This window comes from Cherax quadricarinatus, chromosome 61 (genome assembly GCF_038502225.1).
Source record: "Cherax quadricarinatus isolate ZL_2023a chromosome 61, ASM3850222v1, whole genome shotgun sequence".
Taxonomy (NCBI): domain Eukaryota; kingdom Metazoa; phylum Arthropoda; class Malacostraca; order Decapoda; family Parastacidae; genus Cherax; species Cherax quadricarinatus.
The window spans coordinates 17,582,377-17,602,376 of NC_091352.1; the positions used below are offsets into that span (position 1 = coordinate 17,582,377).

Below are 20,000 nucleotides of genomic sequence, written 5' to 3' on the forward strand. Positions count from 1 at the left end.
ATGTCATTTATCGCCTGTTCGAAGTCATTTGACGTCAGGATAACATCGGATAGGCTTGTGTTAATCAAATTTTGTGGCTTTCTCATAAAAAATTCATTTTGATCTTCGACTCTCAGTCTGGTTAGCGGCTTGCTAAAAACTGAGTCATACTGGGACTTGAGTAGCTCACTCATTTCCTTGCTGTCATCTGTGTAGGACCCATCTTGTTTAAGTAGGGGCCCAATACTGGACGTTATTCTCGATTTTGATTTGGCATTGGGTTTCTTTCGATTTCATTTATGGCTTTTAGTTCTTCCCGCGATTCCTGACTCCTAAAGGATTCTTTTAGCTTAAGTTCGATGCTTGCTATTTCTCTGACCAGTGTCTCCCTACGCATTTCAGATATATTGACCTCTTTTAGCCGCTCTGTTATTCTTTTCCGTCGCCTGTAAAGGGAGCGCCTGTCTCTTTCTATTTTACATCTACTTCTTTTTCTTAGAGGAATAAGCCTTGTGCAAACATCGAGTGCCACCGAGTTAATCTGTTCTAGGCATAAGTTGGGGTCTGTGTTGCTTAGTATATCTTCCCAGCTTATATCGGTTAGGAATTGGTTTACTTGGTCCCACTTTATGTTTTTGTTATTGAAGTTGAATTTGGTGAATGCTCCCTCGTGACTAGTCTCATTATGTCGGTCTGGGGCTCCACGCATACATGTCTGAACCTCAATTATGTTGTGATCTGAGTATATTGTTTTTGATATGGTGACATTTCTTATCAGATCATCATTGTTAGTGAAGATGAGGTCTAGTGTATTCTCCAGTCTAGTAGGCTCTATTATTTGCTGGTTTAAATTGAATTTTGTGCAGAGATTTAAAAGCTCGTGTGAGTGTGAGTTTTCATCAGAGCTGCCTCCTGGTGTTATTACTGCAACAATATTATTTGCTATATTCCTCCATTTTAGGTGCCTTAAGTTGAAATCCCCCAGGAGCAAGATGTTGGGTGCAGGAGCTGGAAGATTTTCCAGACAGAGGTCAATTTTTAACAGCTGTTCCTGGAATTGCTGGGATGTTGCATCCGGAGGCTTGTAGACTACCACAATGACTAGGTTTTGGTTCTCGACCTTTACTGCTAAAACTTCCACTACATCATTTGAGGCATTAAGCAGTTCTGTGCAAACAAGTGACTCTGCAATGTACAGGCCAACCCCCCCCCCCTTTTGCCTGTTCACTCTGTCACATCTGTATAGGTTGTAACCTGGGATCCATATTTCGTTGTCCAAGTGATCCTTTATGTGGGTCTCAGTGAAAGCCGCGAATATTGCCTTTGCCTCTGCAAGCAGTCCACGGATGAAAGGTATTTTGTTGTTTGTTGCTGGCTTTAGACCCTGTATATTTGCAAAGAAGAATGTTATCGGACTGGTGGTATTGTTGGTACTGGGGTGGGGGATCTAAAGGATCTAACCAGAACAAAATCCAAGCACCACGAACCAGTCAACGCAGGGGTTTACACTATACCCTGTGGAGGCTGCGACAAGATTTATGTAGGTGAAACAACAAGAAACCTCGACACCCGCCTCAGTGAACACATTTACGCATGTAGGAACAACTTGAACAAAGCTTGTGTGCAACACTGAAATTCAGGGACGCCCAACTAGTGATCAAAGAAATTAATTTCCGCAGACGCAAGTGCCTTGAATCTTCACTAATAGCTGTTTCTAATACAGTTAAACAGAACAAAGGCAGCTTCACCATCTCTGAAGTCCTAGCAAGAATCCTCCTGAAAACAGTAAACCCTGCCATCACATAGTCTCTCCTGTTAATACTACACAAGCACATTACAGAGAATGAACATTGAAGCAGGCCTTCTCTATCCAGCCTCCAATAGAAATATTTGTCTAACCTATTTTTATGTTTCCCAAGTAATAGATTTTATATCCTTTTACTCATGTGCAAGTTAATTGTTCTAACATATTGTATTACTACTACTACTACTACTACTACTTGTATCATTACTACTACTGCCACAAGTATTGCACCTCACTCTGATCCTATATATATACCCTCTGTGTCCATGTACTGTTTGTAACAGCTTGACAAAGCTCCTGGAGAGCGAAACATTGCCACAATAAAAATGTCACATTAGTTGCACTTGTGTCCCTGAACTTGATGCTGCAGTAGGTATTCGTCCAACCTTTGGACGAAGACCTACTTACACTAGTGGATGGTTCCACTGTGATCCCGCCGCCTCCTGCTTCCACTCACCTGTCTACAGTATAAGTCACTTCTCCGGCCATATGCTGTACTTTCTACAAGAGTGATGGGCTGAACACATCGATTCCAGGCCGAGGAACTGATTACCTCAAACTCCTCTTCTCCTTACACCTTTCTACTTTGTATTAATAAAGATTCCCGTATGTTCCATAAGTGTCTTAATCGGTAGTAACCTGGTTGAGTAGGCAAGTACCAGAAAAGCCTTGACCAAGGCCGGGCTATGGGAGTTGGAAAACCGTTGAAGACGGTCACAGGTACTTCTGCACTGTTTAGTATCTCTTACGTGAAAAGAGAAAGGATAATCAACATCATTACATATTCTACCTTCAGATGAGATTTTACACTCTTAGGGAAGATGGAAACTACATCTTTCTTCAAGCTACACATTTTCCCATATCTGCATATTCCCTTGGTATGATATTTACACATTTTTTTTGTATCTGTTCTGACGCCATTTGAGTTGTCTTTCCTTTCTCCTTTGTGTTTACACACACTGTGGCTTGTGGCACCAACTTCTGTTGAGGTTTCTGTTTCATTTTTCCATGACTTGCCACTGTTTATCCTCCTCCTGTTTACTTTGCTTGTGGAATTTTATTTCCTCTTCATTTTCTTTTATCAGTCTTGAATTTTCTTTTATGTTGAGTTTACCTTTCAGAACCTTCATAGTTTTCACTTACCTGTGTAGCGTCTTTGTTCTTTTCCTACGCTCCATATTTTATTGTGGAAGTTTCTGAGAAGGTCATTCTGTTCTTGGGGACATGTTTGTTAATTTAATTATTTAACTAGTGGCGGTTCCTGGCGTACATTGCCATCACAGACTGGTTGGTCTGGCATTTTCGCAGACTGAGGAACGTTGATGCCTGGGAATGGTGAAAGATGGCTGAGCTGAGGGGAAAGAAACGGGTGGGTAGATGTTAGGGATGGAGGGGAAGGAAGGTGGGGGGGAGAACACACCTGTACTGCATCTCTCTCTCTCTCTCTCTCTCTCTCTCTCTCTCTCTCTCCCCTCCCTCCCTCTCTCTCCCCCTCTCTCTCCCCCCCTCCCTCCCTTCCCTCCCCCCCCCTCCCCCCTCCCCCTCCCCCTCCCCCTCCCCCCTCCCCTCCCCCTCCCTCCCCCTCCCCCTCCCCTCCCCCTCCCATCCCCCTCCCATCCCCCCTCCCCCTCCCATCCCCCCTCCCCCTCCCATCCCCCCTCCCCCTCCCATCCCCCTCCCATCCCCCTCCCCTCCCCTCCCCCCTCCCCCTCCCCCTCCCCCAACCCTCCCCCTCCCCCTCCCCCAACCCTCCCCCTCCCCTCCCCTCCCCCTCCCTCCCTCCCTGGTCAGGGAGTCATTACAACACCATACTGTTGTGCCCCACCTGGGTACTCAGTGATGGCCAGCACCTTGCCTACCTGGGTGTCCCGGCCGCACAGAAGGAATTATCCGGATTCTTTCACGATTGATCTATGTTTTTCCGCGACCTTGGAAGTCAATTTTTTTTTATAAAGAATTACATTTACTTTCCCATTTTTTTGTGTGTACTCACCTATATGTGGTTGTAAATGTTGTGTGTGTGTGCATTCATCTACAGTATATGTTTTTTCAGGGGTTGAACTTTAGCTCCTGGCCTCGCGTCTCAACTTACCGCTTCCCACATTCACTCCCAGCCTGGTGGGCCCTCTCGTACCTGCTCTTAAACTATGTATTGAATCTTCCTCCACCACTTCTTCACCTCGACCACCCTGAGACTAAAGAATTACTTCCTGACATCCCTGTGGCTAGATGTCCCTCTCACTTCGTATACTTTGTCATAGAATTTCAACAGCAAGGCAAGATTTGCCATCTCTGGTTATAATTTATGAGTGTCTTTCTCAAAGTGTTCTTACACTTTCCTGATTATCTTCTCCATTACCTTGCGTGGTATACATTTCAGTGAAACTGGTCTGTAGTTCAAAGCTTCCTGCCTGCCACCTTTCGTAAGTATAGGGACTGCATTCGCTATCTTCCAAATCGTGTGTGTGTGTATGTGTGTGTGTGTGTGTGTGTGTGTGTGTGTGTGTGTGTGTGTGTGTGTGTTTGTGTGTGTGTGAAAATTTATGCATGCTACCTGCCTGTATGTGCGTTCCGCCAGGGATGTAGTCACAACTGCAGTGGCTGTTGAGTCCCAGGAATTAACATTCAAGAAAGATCATGGTAGAGCAGGACTTGTTTTTTGCCTGTTTAATCATGAGAGTCGTTCAGAGACGACTAGTATGGCAATAGCAAGAACTAAACTGATAAAACACCATGTTTTCTGATTAGATACATCGTTATTACCTGTCAGGTGTTTTATTATCTGTCAGTGGTACTCCTTCCAGGTGTTTTATTGAGTATATTCCCTTACGTGGTTCACCTTCCAGGTGTTTTATTGATTACACCCGCCCCTAGGTGGCGCACCATCCTGGTGCTGCAACAAAGATATACACTGAGAGAGTACTGATATAAAGCGGAATCTAAAACCAGGCATAAGAAGCACTGTAAGAACAGAAAAAAAGACTTCATGAAATTTCAAACATCCCAAATATTGCCACACACACGAAAATTTTAAGTCAGAAGTCACCTCAAGAACTGGACCGTTACTCATAGGAGGGTCTGTTACACCGATGGCAAAAAAACGAAAATAAATTAGGCAAATTCTGAAAGATGATCAGTCTAAATCGATGTTCAACAATCCGTGTCATCTTGCTAAAGCATATATATCTATATATACTGGATATATATACCCAGGTTCGTCTGATGCTAGCCCTGTCAACCAGGCTGTTTCTACTGGTGGGCCGCAGGCCCATATATCCATCACAGTTTGGTTGATCTGGCGAATGATCTCGTAAAATTCGTGGTCTTATGGGATTTATCATACCTGCTCTTATCCCTGCTAGTCATTTAAGTTTTAAGCCTGGCCCAGGGCCGGACTCCGGGAATAGAAAAATTCTCGAAACCCATCAAAAGTATCCAATCTATGTCTCCTCGTCCCGGTGACTAGCATTACAACAGTCTGTTCCTATCTGCTCTGTTGAATTCTATGAACATCTTGTACGTTGTAATCTGTGTCAGCTCTGGAAGTTGTATTTCTACAAATCGCTGAATCTTTTTCGAGTTTTGTAACATGCATGAATAAATGTGGGTTTCATGCTGGTGCGACCTAATGTATGATAGGCCTATCATATGTCGTGTATAACTTGATAAAAGATTCTTTGTTATAGTCTTTGAATTAAGTTCTGAGATTTGTTGATCCAATATAATAACGATGTTATACGATGATATACAATGATATATTTGGTGTCATATTTACTCCAAGATTCTTCTCCTCTAGCTATATTTATATTTGGTGGTGAGGGAAGTGTGGTGATGGTGATGGAGGTGTGTTGGTGGGATGGAGGTGTGTTGGTGGGATGGAGGTGTGTTGGTGGGATGGAGGTGTGTTGGTGGGATGGAGGTGTGTTGGTGGGATGGAGGTGTGTTGGTGGGATGGAGGTGTGTTGGTGGGATGGAGGTGTGTTGGTGGGATGGAGGTGTGTTGGTGGGATGGAGGTGTGTTGGTGGGATGGAGGTGTGTTGGTGGGATGGAGGTGTGTTGGTGGGATGGAGGTGTGTTGGTGGGATGGAGGTGTGTTGGTGGGATGGAGGTGTGTTGGTGGGATGGAGGTGTGTTGGTGGGATGGAGGTGTGTTGGTGGGATGGAGGTGTGTTGGTGGGATGGAGGTGTGTTGGTGGGATGGAGGTGTGTTGGTGGGATGGAGGTGTGTTGGTGGGATGGAGGTGTGTTGGTGGGATGGAGGTGTGTTGGTGGGATGGAGGTGTGTTGGTGGGATGGAGGTGTGTTGGTGGGATGGAGGTGTGTTGGTGGTGTGGTAACTCAACACTAACACACTAGGCTTATATCCTGCCTCAATATTTGATCAACATGATTACCAGCTCAGTGGCTGGTGGTCAGAATAAGGAGTGCAGTAGCAGGTAAGCCTGATACTGCATAATAGTAGGTAGAGGGTAATGCGTGTGTGAGGGGGGGGGGCGGAGGTTATTCAACACGCCAGCCTGAGGAATACCTCCAAGGGATACCTGAAGACTAGATGCTCTACGCACCAGTTCCGGTCTCAGTATTCTGGGTGTAACGGTGTATATTCCTTGAGACAGGGTATGTACACCGAGAGATGTGTATCGTTCGATGTATATACATAGTTTATATTAATATCTATTTTAGTGACTAAGTATTCTTGGCTGGTAGTGAACAGATGAATATACATCCTTAATGACCAGTTAACCTACCAGCAGTATAGTCCTCCTGATTATAAGTGCCTGAGTTATGGTATTGTGCTGGTGTGAGTTGTGATGGTATGAGTAGTAGTGGTGTGTTGTGATGGTACGAGTATTGGTGGTGTGTTGTGGTAGTGAGTTGTATTGGTGTGAGTTGTGTTGGTGTGAGTTGTGATGGTATGAGTAGTGGTGGTGTGTTGTGGTAATGAGTTGTATTGGTGTGAGTTGTGTTGGTGTGAGTTGTGGTGGTGTGAGTTGTCATGGTATGAGTAGTGGTGGTGTGTTGCGGTAGTGAGTTGTGTTGGTGTGAGTTGTGATGGTATGAGTAGTGGTGGTGTGTTGTGGTAGTGAGTTGTGTTGGTGTAAGTTGTGATGGTATGAGTAGTGGTGGTGTGTTGTGGTAGTGGGTTGTGTTGGTGTGAGTTGTTATGGTATGAGTAGTGGTGGTGTGTTGTGGTAGTGGGTTGTGTTGGTGTAAGTTGTGATGGTATGAGTAGTGGTGGTGTGTTGTGGTAGTGGGTTGTGTTGGTGTGAGTTGTGATGGTATGAGTAGTGGTGGTGTGTTGTGGTAGTGGGTTGTGTTGGTGTAAGTTGTGATGGTATGAGTAGTGGTGGTGTGTTGTGGTAGTGGGTTGTGTTGGTGTGAGTTATCATGGTATGAGTAGTGGTGTGTTGTGATGGTATGAGTAGTGGTGGTGTGTTGTGGTAATGAGTTGTATTGGTGTGAGTTGTGTTGGTGTGAGTTGTGGTGGTGTGAGTTGTCATGGTATGAGTAGTGGTGTTTTGCGATGGTATGAGTAGTGGTGGTGTGTTGCGGTAGTGAGTTGTGTTGGTGTGAGTTGTGATGGTATGAGTAGTGGTGGTGTGTTGTGGTAGTGAGTTATGTTGGTGTGAGTTGTGATGGTATGAGTAGTGGTGGTGTGTTGTGGTAGTGGGTTGTGTTGGTGTAAGTTGTGATGGTATGAGTAGTGGTGGTGTGTTGTGGTAGTGGGTTGTGTTGGTGTGAGTTGTGATGGTATGAGTAGTGGTGGTGTGTTGTGGTAGTGGGTTGTGATGGTATGAGTAGTGGTGGTGTGTTGTGGTAGTGGGTTGTGTTGGTGTAAGTTGTGATGGTATGAGTAGTGGTGGTGTGTTGTGGTAGTGGGTTGTGTTGGTGTGAGTTATCATGGTATGAGTAGTGGTGTGTTGTGATGGTATGAGTAGTGGTGGTGTGTTGTGGTAATGAGTTGTATTGGTGTGAGTTGTGTTGGTGTGAGTTGTGGTGGTGTGAGTTGTCATGGTATGAGTAGTGGTGTTTTGCGATGGTATGAGTAGTGGTGGTGTGTTGTGGTAGTGAGTTGTGTTGGTGAGAGTTGTGATGGTATGAGTAGTGGTGGTGTGTTGTGGTAGTGGGTTGTGTTGGTGTAAGTTGTGATGGTATGAATAGTGGTGGTGTGTTGTGGTAGTGAGTTGTGTTGGTGTGAGTTGTGATGGTATGAGTAGTGGTGGTGTGTTGTGGTAGTGGGTTGTTGGTGTAAGTTGTGATCGTATGAGTAGTGGTGGTGTGTTGTGGTAGTGGGTTGTGTTGGTGTAAGTTGTGATGGTATGAGTAGTGGTGTGTTGTGGTAGTGTGTTGTGTTGGTGTAAGTTGTGATGGTATGAGTAGTGGTGGTGTGTTGTGGTAGTGGGTTGTGTTGGTGTAAGTTGTGATGGTATGAGTAGTGGTGGTGTGTTGTGGTAGTGAGTTGTGTTGGTGTGAGTTGTGATGTTGTAGTGGTGGTGTGTTGTGGTAGTGAGTTGTGTTGGTGTAAGTTGTGATCGTATGAGTAGTGGTGGTGTGTTGTGGTAGTGGGTTGTGTTGGTGTAAGTTGTGATGGTATGAGTAGTGGTGTGTTGTGGTAGTGTGTTGTGTTGGTGTAAGTTGTGATGGTATGAGTAGTGGTGGTGTGTTGTGGTAGTGGGTTGTGTTGGTGTAAGTTGTGATGGTATGAGTAGTGGTGGTGTGTTGTGGTAGTGAGTTGTGTTGGTGTGAGTTGTGATGGTATGAGTAGTGGTGGTGTGTTGTGGTAGTGAGTTGTGTTGGTGTAAGTTGTGATCGTATGAGTAGTGGTGGTGTGTTGTGGTAGTGGGTTGTGTTGGTGTAAGTTGTGATGGTATGAGTAGTGGTGTGTTGTGGTAGTGTGTTGTGTTGGTGTAAGTTGTGATGGTATGAGTAATGGTGGTGTGTTGTGGTAGTGGGTTGTGTTGGTGTAAGTTGTGATGGTATGAGTAGTGGTGGTGTGTTGTGGTAGTGAGTTGTATTGGTGTGAGTTGTGATGGTATGAGTAGTGGTGGTGTGTTGTGGTAGTGGGTTGTGTTGGTGTAAGTTGTGATGGTATGAGTAGTGGTGTGTTGTGGTAGTGGGTTGTGTTGGTGTAAGTTGTGATGGTATGAGTAGTGGTAGTGTGTTGTGGTAGTGAGTTGTGTTGGTGTAAGTTGTGATGGTATGAGTAGTGGTGTGTTGTGTTAGTGGGTTGTGTTGGTGTGAGTTGTGATGGTATGAGTAGTGGTGGTGTGTTGTGGTAGTGGGTTGTGTTGGTGTAAGTTGTGATGGTATGAGTAGTGGTAGTGTGTTGTGGTAGTGGGTTGTGTTGGTGTAAGTTGTGATGGTATGAGTAGTGGTAGTGTGTTGTGGTAGTGGGTTGTGTTGGTGTAAGTTGTGATGGTATGAGTAGTGGTAGTGTGTTGTGGTAGTGGGTTGTGTTGGTGTAAGTTGTGATGGTATGAGTAGTGGTAGTGTGTTGTGGTAGTGGGTTGTGTTGGTGTAAGTTGTGATGGTATGAGTAGTGGTAGTGTGTTGTGGTAGTGGGTTGTGTTGGTATAAGTTTTACCTTCACTCTCAGATATTTTTCTCAGATTTTTTTTTTTTCACTTTTTTTTTTTAGATTATTTTTTTGTAGTCCTAGATTTTTTTTCAGTCTCGCTTCTTTTACAATCCCACATTTTTTCACTTCCCATATTTTTTATAGCTCATTTTTTCCACTTCTATGGGATTTTCAATTTCAAATCTTTTATACTCTCAGTTGTTTTTGTACACCTCAAATATTTTTTTTAATCGGTTCTTTTCACTGTCACATATTTTTTTTAAATTTTACCTCTGTCTATAATTTTACGGGAGTTATTTTTGCTTTCATCCATTTCCCATACATGGTGTTTATCCATTTTGAATTATATTGTATATTTATTGCCTCAGTTACTCGAGTTAATTAAATAGTGTAGTGGAAAGATGGATGAACCTGGAGTTTTATGGTGCTTAATTGTTTATAGTTGATAATGAACTTGTAAGGTGGCGCGATGGATTATTCTGAGTGTCACTGTCATTCTTGAGGAATTTCAACAATCTAAGATGGCTGCCAACCATCCTTGAATACTAAGAGACTTATACAGTTGACTCTCACATAACAGGTGCTCATGTTGCACGTTATCAGTATAACACTAATGAAAGTTTTCTGTGATCACACTGCACAGAAAACAAATAATATTGCCAGCTGCTGCTGCTGCTGCACGCCATAAATTTATGGAAAAATAAGCCTTCGCGTATCTTACACTCCATTTCGTAACAGAACATTCCATGGGATAAAGTATTTTCCCTCACTTCTGCTCCTCAGTACGGACAAGTCCATTGTCAATGTTTTCATCACCCCATCTTATGTCTGGATATTAAACATAGCAGCCAGGAGGAATACCAAAGATGCTAGATGCACCAGAAGAAAATTAATCATGAAACTCAGACGATTTCTAAGAAACTTCAAGTATTAGAAGTGTGTAATTAAAGTGTACTTACACATTGTCTTGCATTTATACAAATGTTGAACATGTTGGTTATTGATAAGAAAGTATGTAAAAATTTATTAAACAAGAAAGTTGTGTAGGGAAGTTATAATATTCACTTGTGCAGTAACAGTTGTAGTTTTTGAGGACCACCAGAGTGGAATGTTAGTGAACCCTCCTCATTCTCTGTGTAACACACTAAACTGAGCCAGTAACCACCTCCCCCAGTAAAAAAAATGATGATGGTGGTAGGTGATGGTTTTAGGTGGTGATAAGTGAAAGTGCTAGTGGATGATATTCCATGCCACGTGTTCGTACAGGTATTGCACAGAGCCGTTGTTACTCTCTCTACACTTACATAACAAGCAATAATAACCAGAATTTGTTGCCCCTTTTTTTTTTAGATACCAAGAATGTGACCCAGTTTTTTCGCGTACGTTCTTCGGTTAACACATGGAATCCAGCAGTTCCAAGTTTATTAACTAGTTTAAGGAATTAGCAAATTTTCATCCATGAAGCCTGAAGCTCCTGAGCATCATCCTGTTTGGTTTATAAAGACACGTAAGCAAACACTGTTACGTGTCTTTCTAAACCAACTTGTCGGTATTTATTACCAAGGTTTATACCATCATCCTGTTTATAGGATATATCAGTCATTAAAATTGAATCTGTTCAGAAGAGGCATACTTAAGTTATTTCATGAAAAATTACTCTCCCATTTTAAAAAAAATGGCAAATCGGAACCTACACATTCCAGTGACACTCTCAACCTATTTCTAAGTAGGATACAGCAGTATTGAAGTCTGAAGACGATCAGTAGACACTTTCTCAAGTTACTGAATGGAAATGAAATCTCGGAAGGGTCTGTGTAAAATTGATCAGCGGGCTCCTGAACATGCACATCATGTACACTAGCACTAAAAATTTGAAGCCAGTCAGACGAGTCATTCTCAGGTTGTAAATGCAAGGAATTGTATTTAAAAAATCAGGTAGCCACTTATAGATATTTCCTTTGTACATTATGTTTTGTGGAGACACACATTATTATTAATTAAATATAATGTCCGAGTTGTGTTTTAAGGGAATGTGAGTGTTTGTTTTTAACAGTACGTTTACCTCAAAAGGGTAAGGGTAACCTGGATACCAGTGAAGGGCTTTCGATCCAAGGAATTTGAGCTACCGTTCCCTTCCTTGGGTCATATGTAATTGCCTCCCATTCCCCATACATATAATGCTAGTAATTAAGAGGAGGGTGTTGAGTAGGACACCTGTGCAACAGTTTGGCATCTTCTCTGTATTTTTCTGAAGAAGCCTACCGTGTAGGCGAAACGTTTCGAGATAAAGATACCAAGCTGTTGCACATGTGTATTACTCATCAACTTGTGGCTATTTTATGCAATTATCAACACTAAGAAGGGAGAGGTTGTTGCAGGTGTCAGTGGCGACCAGTGTGCTGCTGGACGAGGCTAGCAACGACGGTTCTCTCATTGTTGACGTGGAGTCTCCAGCACCGCCTCCCCCAGGTACGTCTCGCCTCACCTCACATACTGAGGGACCTCTCGTCCAAGGAAATGGAGCTATCCTCCCCTTCCTCGGACAGTCCTACTTGTCTTCCATTTTCCAGACTATGTATGGCCCCTACGAGTTTAGTGCTTCACCATAAATATAATCACTTATTGTCTACCTCAGCTCAGGTGAGTTTGGAAGAGAAACGTTACAGAACAAGTTTTTATTGCAACAACGTTTCGCCGTGTAGGTAAATTTCTCGATATATGTTATTAGGTTTGTTCAGGCTGTTGTCTTTAAGCAAAATTTCAATAATTATTCCAGTCCATAACGTTAGTAAACCAAATAATGTGATGAAGTGGGTGGAGACCCAGGAAGCATGAAGACACAGTAGATACCCAGGAAGCATGAACACACAGTAGATACCCAGGAAGCATGAACACACAGTAGATACCCAGGAAGCATGAAGACACAGCAGATACCCAGGAAGCATGAACACACAGTAGATACCCAGGAAGCATGAACACACAGTAGATACCCAGGAAGCATGAAGACACAGCAGATACCCAGGAAGCATGAAGACATAGCAGACCCGGGAAGCGCACGTTAAAACTCAGCTTCAAGTAATAGCACTATTATTCCAGTGTCACAGTCACTTTCTTAACCATAGTGATGTACTGACGTTGATAGGAGGATGGCTTGTCTAGAGTTGCACACAGCAAAATGTCGTAATAACAGCTTGTACTGATATATGTCTGCTTCACTGTTGTCAACAGTACTCTGTTTGCATCCACCAAGTAAATCCTGTTATAACATTTGCAACTTAAGAACTTCATTACTGTACATACAACTTTCCCCTCATGTTGACTTTCTTTAATACATATTAAATTTAAAGATATTTAAGAGTCTTAGTCATATGATGACCTTCTTAGTGGAGCTTTTAGTTATGTGACCAAGACCTTTACCTGGCTCACCAGTCCACCCATACAAAGTAAACATTTTATAACATTTTGCTTTGTGTCTGCTTGAGATTAACTCCGGGGAATAATCCAGACCTCATTTGAGGTCTTCTGTGGGTTGTTACCTATACAACAGTCGATTATCTCCTAGATAAATATTTACTACTAGGTGAACGGGGGCAGTAATTTTAAGGAAACATGTCTAGTCATCTCGTGCTAGCGGATTGATCCCGGATCCTCTTGGTTGTGAGCTGGCCGCTGTAGCACATGAGCTACGAATGAAAAGCTCCATGTGGACAAATGGTGTGGATGTGATCAGTATGTATGAGTAGCTCCATGCACACCTGTTGTGTAATCATCATCACCACAGTGAACACTATATCTGCAACCACTCAGTGTCCCCCTGCCCCTCATGCCTCGCCACCTGTACCTCCATGAACCACCCCAGGTGAGTCCATGTGTCCCCTAGCGTCCCCTGCTTCCCTGGTGTTCCCGTCAAGGCTGGGGGAACATCCCTCATCAACCATTCAGGGAGCTACAACCTTCCTCTCATGAAAGGGTAACGGAACCCTACTAAATATTTTATTGCTAGTCTTTACTTCCTGTCTCGAAACATATAAGATGACACATAAAGCTTACGAGCCTCTACTTACGTACGCTTACTTAATAGCTTTATTTGTGTAGCATTTCCTTACAGTTTAAGAGGACAGATCTAAGAGCTTGTTGGGTGATAGTCCCTGGAACCACCCACGTAACCTGACCTGTCTTCCTAACTCCTAACTTAAAGCTGTTTCTCTAAAAACTCCATTTTAACCATTTGCAACATATATTAACACAAATGCAACAATTCGTAAAGGAGAGAGTACGTTGATTTACGTTGATGAAAAAACAGAAAATAGGGAAAACTGAGAAAGATAACTGTTCAAATTTTTTATCATATATTAATGACTTGGCCAGGAAAGCACGACAGACAGAAATTTCACATACATACTGAGAAAAAAAAATAACTCGCTTTAGAAGAGTGAAACTTAGGATGAAGTTTCTAACTTGGACCATTAACTACTAGCCACACTAGTCGTGTGACTAGTAGTTAATGGTCCAAGTCGGACCGAAACGCCGTCAAAAGATTCAGCTTCCTAAGTGATGGTTATGTGTATATAGTCACGGTATTGTTCCTCCATTATTTCAGGAGTATAATAGGTAAACTCTGGACTCAACATCAAAAACAAGTACGATAGTGTATGCAAGGCCACACACAATTAAATAGTCATGAAGGTAGTTTAAGAAACTGGGTCAGGAGCTGTACTTAACGAAATCAGCCATACATGTGGGTTTAATTAAGCTCATCTCCAGAGATCAGGACTCTTGACACATGCGTTAGAGCGTCATGTGTGATTTGCGCGCTCACCATGAGGCGGGCCAAAACGACATGGGTTCGAATCCTCAGGTAGTCACAGTGTTGTTATTGATTAATATCACTCGTTCGTGGTTACAATAATAAATAAATAAATATATATATATGTCGTGCCGAATATGTAAAACTGGTCAATTAGCAAGAACTCATTTAAAATTAAGTCCTTTCTAAAATTTTCTCTTATACGTTTAAAGATCTATTTTTTTCATTAATGTTAATGTAAAATTTTTTAATTTTGCACCAAAAGAATCTTAGAAAACTTACCTAACCTTATTATAACAAGAACAATTTATTTTAGCCTAACCCAACTAAATATATTTTAGATTTGTTTTCAGTAATTTAATACTAAACAAACTCAGTGAAATATTTTTTTTTCGTTAGGTTCAGAATGATTTTGGAGAAATTATTGCATACACAAATTTTCGCTTGTCCTATGTGGCAAGATGAGCGTTGCTATTTAAGCCAAGATCGCAAGTTCTGCCTATTCGGCACGACATATATATATATATATATATATATATATATATATATATATATATATATATATATATATATATATATATATATATGTCGTGCCGAATAGTCAGAACTTGCGATCTTGGCTTAAATAGCAACGCTCATCTTGCCACATAGTACAAGCGAAAATATGTGTAAGCAATAATTTCTCCAAAATCATTATGAACCTAACGAAAAAAAAAATATTTCACTGAGTTTGTTTAGTATTAAATTACTGAAAACAAATCTAAAATATATTTAGTTGGGTTAGGCTAAAATAAATTGTTCTTGTTATAATAAGGTTAGGTAAGTTTTCTAAGATTCTTTTGGTGCAAAATTAAAAAATTTTACATTAACATTAATGAAAAAAATAGATCTTTAAACGTATAAGAGAAAATTTTAGAAAGGACTTAATTTTAAATGAGTTCTTGCTAATTGACCAGTTTTACATATTCGGCACGACATATATATATATATATATATATATATATATATATATATATATATATATATATATATATATATATATATATATATTAAATATATATATATATATATATATATATATATATATATATATATATATATATATATATATATATATATATATATATATATATATATATATATATATATATATATATATATAATCTCTGTTTAAAAAATTAAAGCATTTCTGATTAGTGGTGAAAAGGCGACATAATGACTCGTGTAGTCGATAGGTTTTAAACCCCTCGTTAACCAACCAGCTTGAACATCGTGCGTAGCGATACCAACGCTCTAAAGTACTATGATATGATACGTGTTGCCAGACTTAAGTCACTGGTTGATGTTTCATAGGAACGTTTCGGGCCTAGGACCTGGTCATTCCGAAGTGATTGTTCTGTGTTATTTTCAGTTACTTGTCACTTGTCAGTGTCATGTACCTTTGTATCCAGTTATTCGTTATTGTCAGTTAGCAGTTGTCAGTTAATTATGCTAAATCTAAAGTAATTTTTTTTTTGTAAAGGGTTGGATCGGGCAGACATCTGCTTGAGTGTAATTTGTGCCAAAACACAGCCTGTGTGGGCAGGTTGAAATCTCACCCACCCTACATCAGCAGTGTGCTGCTACCCTACGCTATCATAATTATATACTGACAAAAGCTAGTTATACAGTGGACCCCCGCATAACGATCACCTCCGAATGCAACCAATTATGTAAGTGTATTTATGTAAGTGCGTTTGTACGTGTATGTTTGGGGGTCTGAAATGGACTAATCTACTTCACAATATTCCTTATGGGAACAAATTCGGTCAGTACTGGCACCTGAACATACTTCTGGAGTGAAAAAATATCGTTAACCGGGGGTCCACTGTATATACCTTGTCATATTAATTTCATATTGACAACAAAAGCTCGCTCTGTGTCCCCTGTCATATATTAATTACATATTGACAAAAGCTTACTCTGTTTCCCCTGTCATATTAATTACATATTCATCGATATAGTGTATGTGAGGTCAACGTCATTTAACCAAATTTAGCCAATGTTAAAATATCAATAATGAATTCAAGGATACGTAATGGAGGGTCTTTGTTGAGTGCGAATTAAACCACGAGGAACCGTGGAGAAGACAGCAGCGAACACTTTACAAAACCAACGTTCGTATTTCAGCTAGTAACCGTTTCTTTTTGTTCTGCCTTAAGTGATGTGTTGACGCCTTACACTTGGTGGCGCAGCACCAACACCATCTGACTTCATAATAGTGCAGCACCAGCACCATCTGGTTTCCTGGTTGAGCACACCACAACCTGGCTTCCTGGTTGAACACAGCACCACCTGGCTTCCTGGTTGAGCAGAGTACCTGGTTTCCTTGTTAAACAGAACACCTGGTTTCTTGGTCGAGCACACCACCATCTGGCTTCCTCGTTGAGCACTGCACTGCCTAGCTTCCTGGTTAAGCAAAACACAACCTGGCTTCCTGTTTGAGCAGAACACCTGGCTTCCTGGTTTAGCAGAACACTACCCGGATTCCTGGTTGAGCAGAACACCACCTGGGTTCCTGGTTAAGCAGAACTCCTCCTGATTTCCTGTTTGAGCACACCATCACCTGGCTTTCTGGTTGAGCACACGACCGGGGTTCCTGGTTGAGCACACCACCTGGCTTCCTGATTGAGCACACCGCCACCTGGCTTCCTGGTTGAGCACACGACCGGGCTTCCTGGTTGAGCACACGACCGGGCTTCCTGGTTGAGCACATCACCTGGCTTCCCGGTTGAGCACACCGCCACCTGGCTTCTTGGTTGAGCACACGGCCGGGGCTCCCGATTGAGCACACAACCTGGCTTTCTGGTTGAGCACACCTGGCTTCCTGGTTTGAGCACACCACCTTGCTTCCTGGTTGAGCACACCGCCTGGCTTTCTGGTTGAGCACACCGCCACCTGGCTTCCTGGTTGAGCATACCACCTGGCTTCCTGGTTGAGCACGCCACCTGGCTTCCTGGTTGAGCACACCGCCACCTGGCTTCCTGGTTGAGCACACCGCCACCTGGCTTCCTGGTTGAGCATACCACCTGGCTTCCTGGTTGAGCACACCACCTGGCTTCCTGGTTGAGCACACCGCCTGGCTTCCTGGTTGAGCACACCACCGCCTGGCTTCCTGGTTGAGCACACCACTTGACTTCTTGGTTGAACACACCACCACCTGGCTTCTTGGTTGAACACACCACCACCTGGCTTCCTGGTTGAGCACACGGCCACCTGGCTTCCTGGTTGAGCACACGACCGGGCTTCCTGGTTGAGCACACCACCTGGCTTCCTGGTTGAGCACATCACCTGGCTTCCTGGTTGAGCACACGACCGGGCTTCCTGGTTGAGCACACCACCTGGCTTCCTGGTTGAGCACACCACCTGGCTTCCTGGTTGAGCACACGACCGGGCTTCCTGGTTGAGCACACCACCTGGCTTCCTGGTTGAGCACACCACCTGGCTTCCTGGTTGAGCACACGACCGGGCTTCCTGGTTGAGCACACCACCTGGCATCCTGGTTGAGCACACGATCGGGCTTCCTGGTTGAGCACACCATCTGGCTTCCTGGTTAAGCACACCACCTGGCTTCCTGGTTGAGCACATGACCGGGCTTCCTGGTTGAGCACACCATCTGGCTTCCTGGTTAAGCACACCACCTGGCTTCTTGGTTGAGCAGTAGCAGGTAGTGGTGCAGGTGTCTTGGGTTATAACTAGTATTCATGACAGAGGCTCGACGCTGCAGATGTTTCGTAGCTGCTTTGCATTTTATTGCTGCCCGCCATCCAACACCGGGAATCAGGATGATGCCTTGTCACCCGGCGGTGGCGGTAGTGATCACGGTAGCTGAAGTTGTGATCGGTAGCTGATGCTCTGACGGTTGCTGAAGCTGTGAAGGTTGCTGGAGCTGTGACGGTTGTTGGAGCTGTGACGGTAGCTGAAGCTGTGACGGTTGCTGGAGCTGTGACGGTTGCTGAAGCTGTGACGGTTGCTGGAGCTGTGACGGTTGCTGGAGCTGTGAAGGTTGCTGGAGCTGTGACGGTTGCTGGAGCTGTGACGGTAGCTGAAGCTGTGACGGTTGCTGAAGCTGTGACGGTAGCTGAAGATGTGACGGTAGCTGAAGCTGTGACGGTTGCTGAAGCTGTGACGGTAGCTGAAGCTGTGACGGTTGCTGGAGCTGTTACGGTAGCTGAAGCTGTGACGGTTGCTGGAGCTGTGACGGTTGCTGGAGCTGTGAAGGTTGCTGGAGCTGTGACGGTTGCTGGAGCTGTGACGGTAGCTGAAGCTGTGACGGTTGCTGAAGCTGTGACGGTTGCTGAAGCTGTGACGGTAGCTGAAGCTGTGACGGTTGCTGGAGCTGTTACGGTAGCTGAAGCTGTGACGGTAGCTGAAGCTGTGACGGTAGCTGAAGCTGTGACGGTAGCTGAAGCTGTGACGGTAGCTGAAGCTGTGACGGTAGCTGAAGCTGTGACGGTAGCTGAAGCTGTGACGGTAGCTGAAGCTGTGACGGTAGCTGAAGCTGTGACGGTAGCTGAAGCTGTGACGGTTGCTGAAGCTGTGACGGTAGCTGAAGCTGTGACGGTTGCTGGAGCTGTTACGGTAGCTGAAGCTGTGACGGTTGCTGAAGCGATGACTTGGCCGCATCGGTAAAGGTGAAGCAAACTCAACGCTGCTCAGAATATCCACGAGGTGCTACCCAAGGTGACCACGGGGGTGCTACCTAAATTAACCATGGCGTACTCCTCGCAGTAGTCCCTGTGTGCTCCTCAAAGTAGCCACTATGTGTTCTTCAAAGTAGCCACTGTGTGCTCCTCAAAGTAGCCACTATGTGTTCTTCAAAGTAGCCACTATGTGTTCTTCAAAGTAGCCACTGTGTGCTCCTCAAAGTAGCCACTGTTTACTCCTCAAAGTAGCCACTGTGTACTCCTCAAAGTAGCCACTATGTGTTCTTCAAAGTAGCCACTGTGTGCTCCTCAAAGTAGCCACTATGTGTTCTTCAAAGTAGCCACTGTGTGCTCCTCAAAGTAGCCACTGTGTGCTCCTCAAAGTAGCCACTGTGTACTCCTCAAAGTAGCCACTATGTGTTCTTCAAAGTAGCCACTGTGTGCTCCTCAAAGTAGCCACTATGTGTTCTTCAAAGTAGCCACTGTGTGCTCCTCAAAGTAGCCACTATGTGTTCTTCAAAGTAGCCACTGTGTTCTCCTCAAAGTACCCACTGTGTGCTCCTCAAAGTAGCCACTGTGTTCTCCTCAAAGTACCCACTGTGTGCTCCTCAAAGTAGCCACTGTGTGCTCCTCAAAGTACCCACTGTGTGCTCCTCAAAGTAGCCACTGTGTGCTCCTCAAAGTAGCCACTGTGTGCTCCTCAAAGTAGCCACTATGTGTTCTTCAAAGTAGCCACTGTGTTCTCCTCAAAGTACCCACTGTGTGCTCCTCAAAGTAGCCACTGTGTTCTCCTCAAAGTACCCATTGTGTGCTCCTCAAAGTAGCCACTGTGTGCTCCTCAAAGTAGCCACTGTGTTCTCCTCAAAGTACCCATTGTGTGCTCCTCAAAGTAGCCACTGTGTTCTCCTCAAAGTACCCATTGTGTGCTCCTCAAAGTAGCCACTGTGTTCTCCTCAAAGTACCCATTGTGTGCTCCTCAAAGTAGCCACTGTGTGCTCCTCAAAGTACCCATTGTGTGCTCCTCAAAGTAGCCACTGTGTGCTCCTCAAAGTAATCACGGTGTAAGTCTTAAGAACTCCACGTATACTCATTTTTACAACCAATCCTCTGACTGTTATGAACACTCACTATGTCGCTATTGGGAA

The 20,000-nt window shown here is 43.6% G+C and overlaps 1 protein-coding gene across 2 annotated transcripts in view; it reads left to right on the forward strand.

Annotated features, from left to right (window-relative positions):
- Ino80 (chromatin-remodeling ATPase INO80) overlaps window positions 1-20,000 on the forward strand; it is a 754,916-nt gene that overhangs the window by 650,555 nt on the left and 84,361 nt on the right. For both annotated transcript variants that reach the window (XM_070098261.1, XM_070098262.1), the window contains exon 31: window positions 11,742-11,832. In XM_070098261.1, the coding sequence (XP_069954362.1) occupies window positions 11,742-11,832 (91 nt within the window). The remainder of the gene's footprint in view (window positions 1-11,741; window positions 11,833-20,000) is intronic.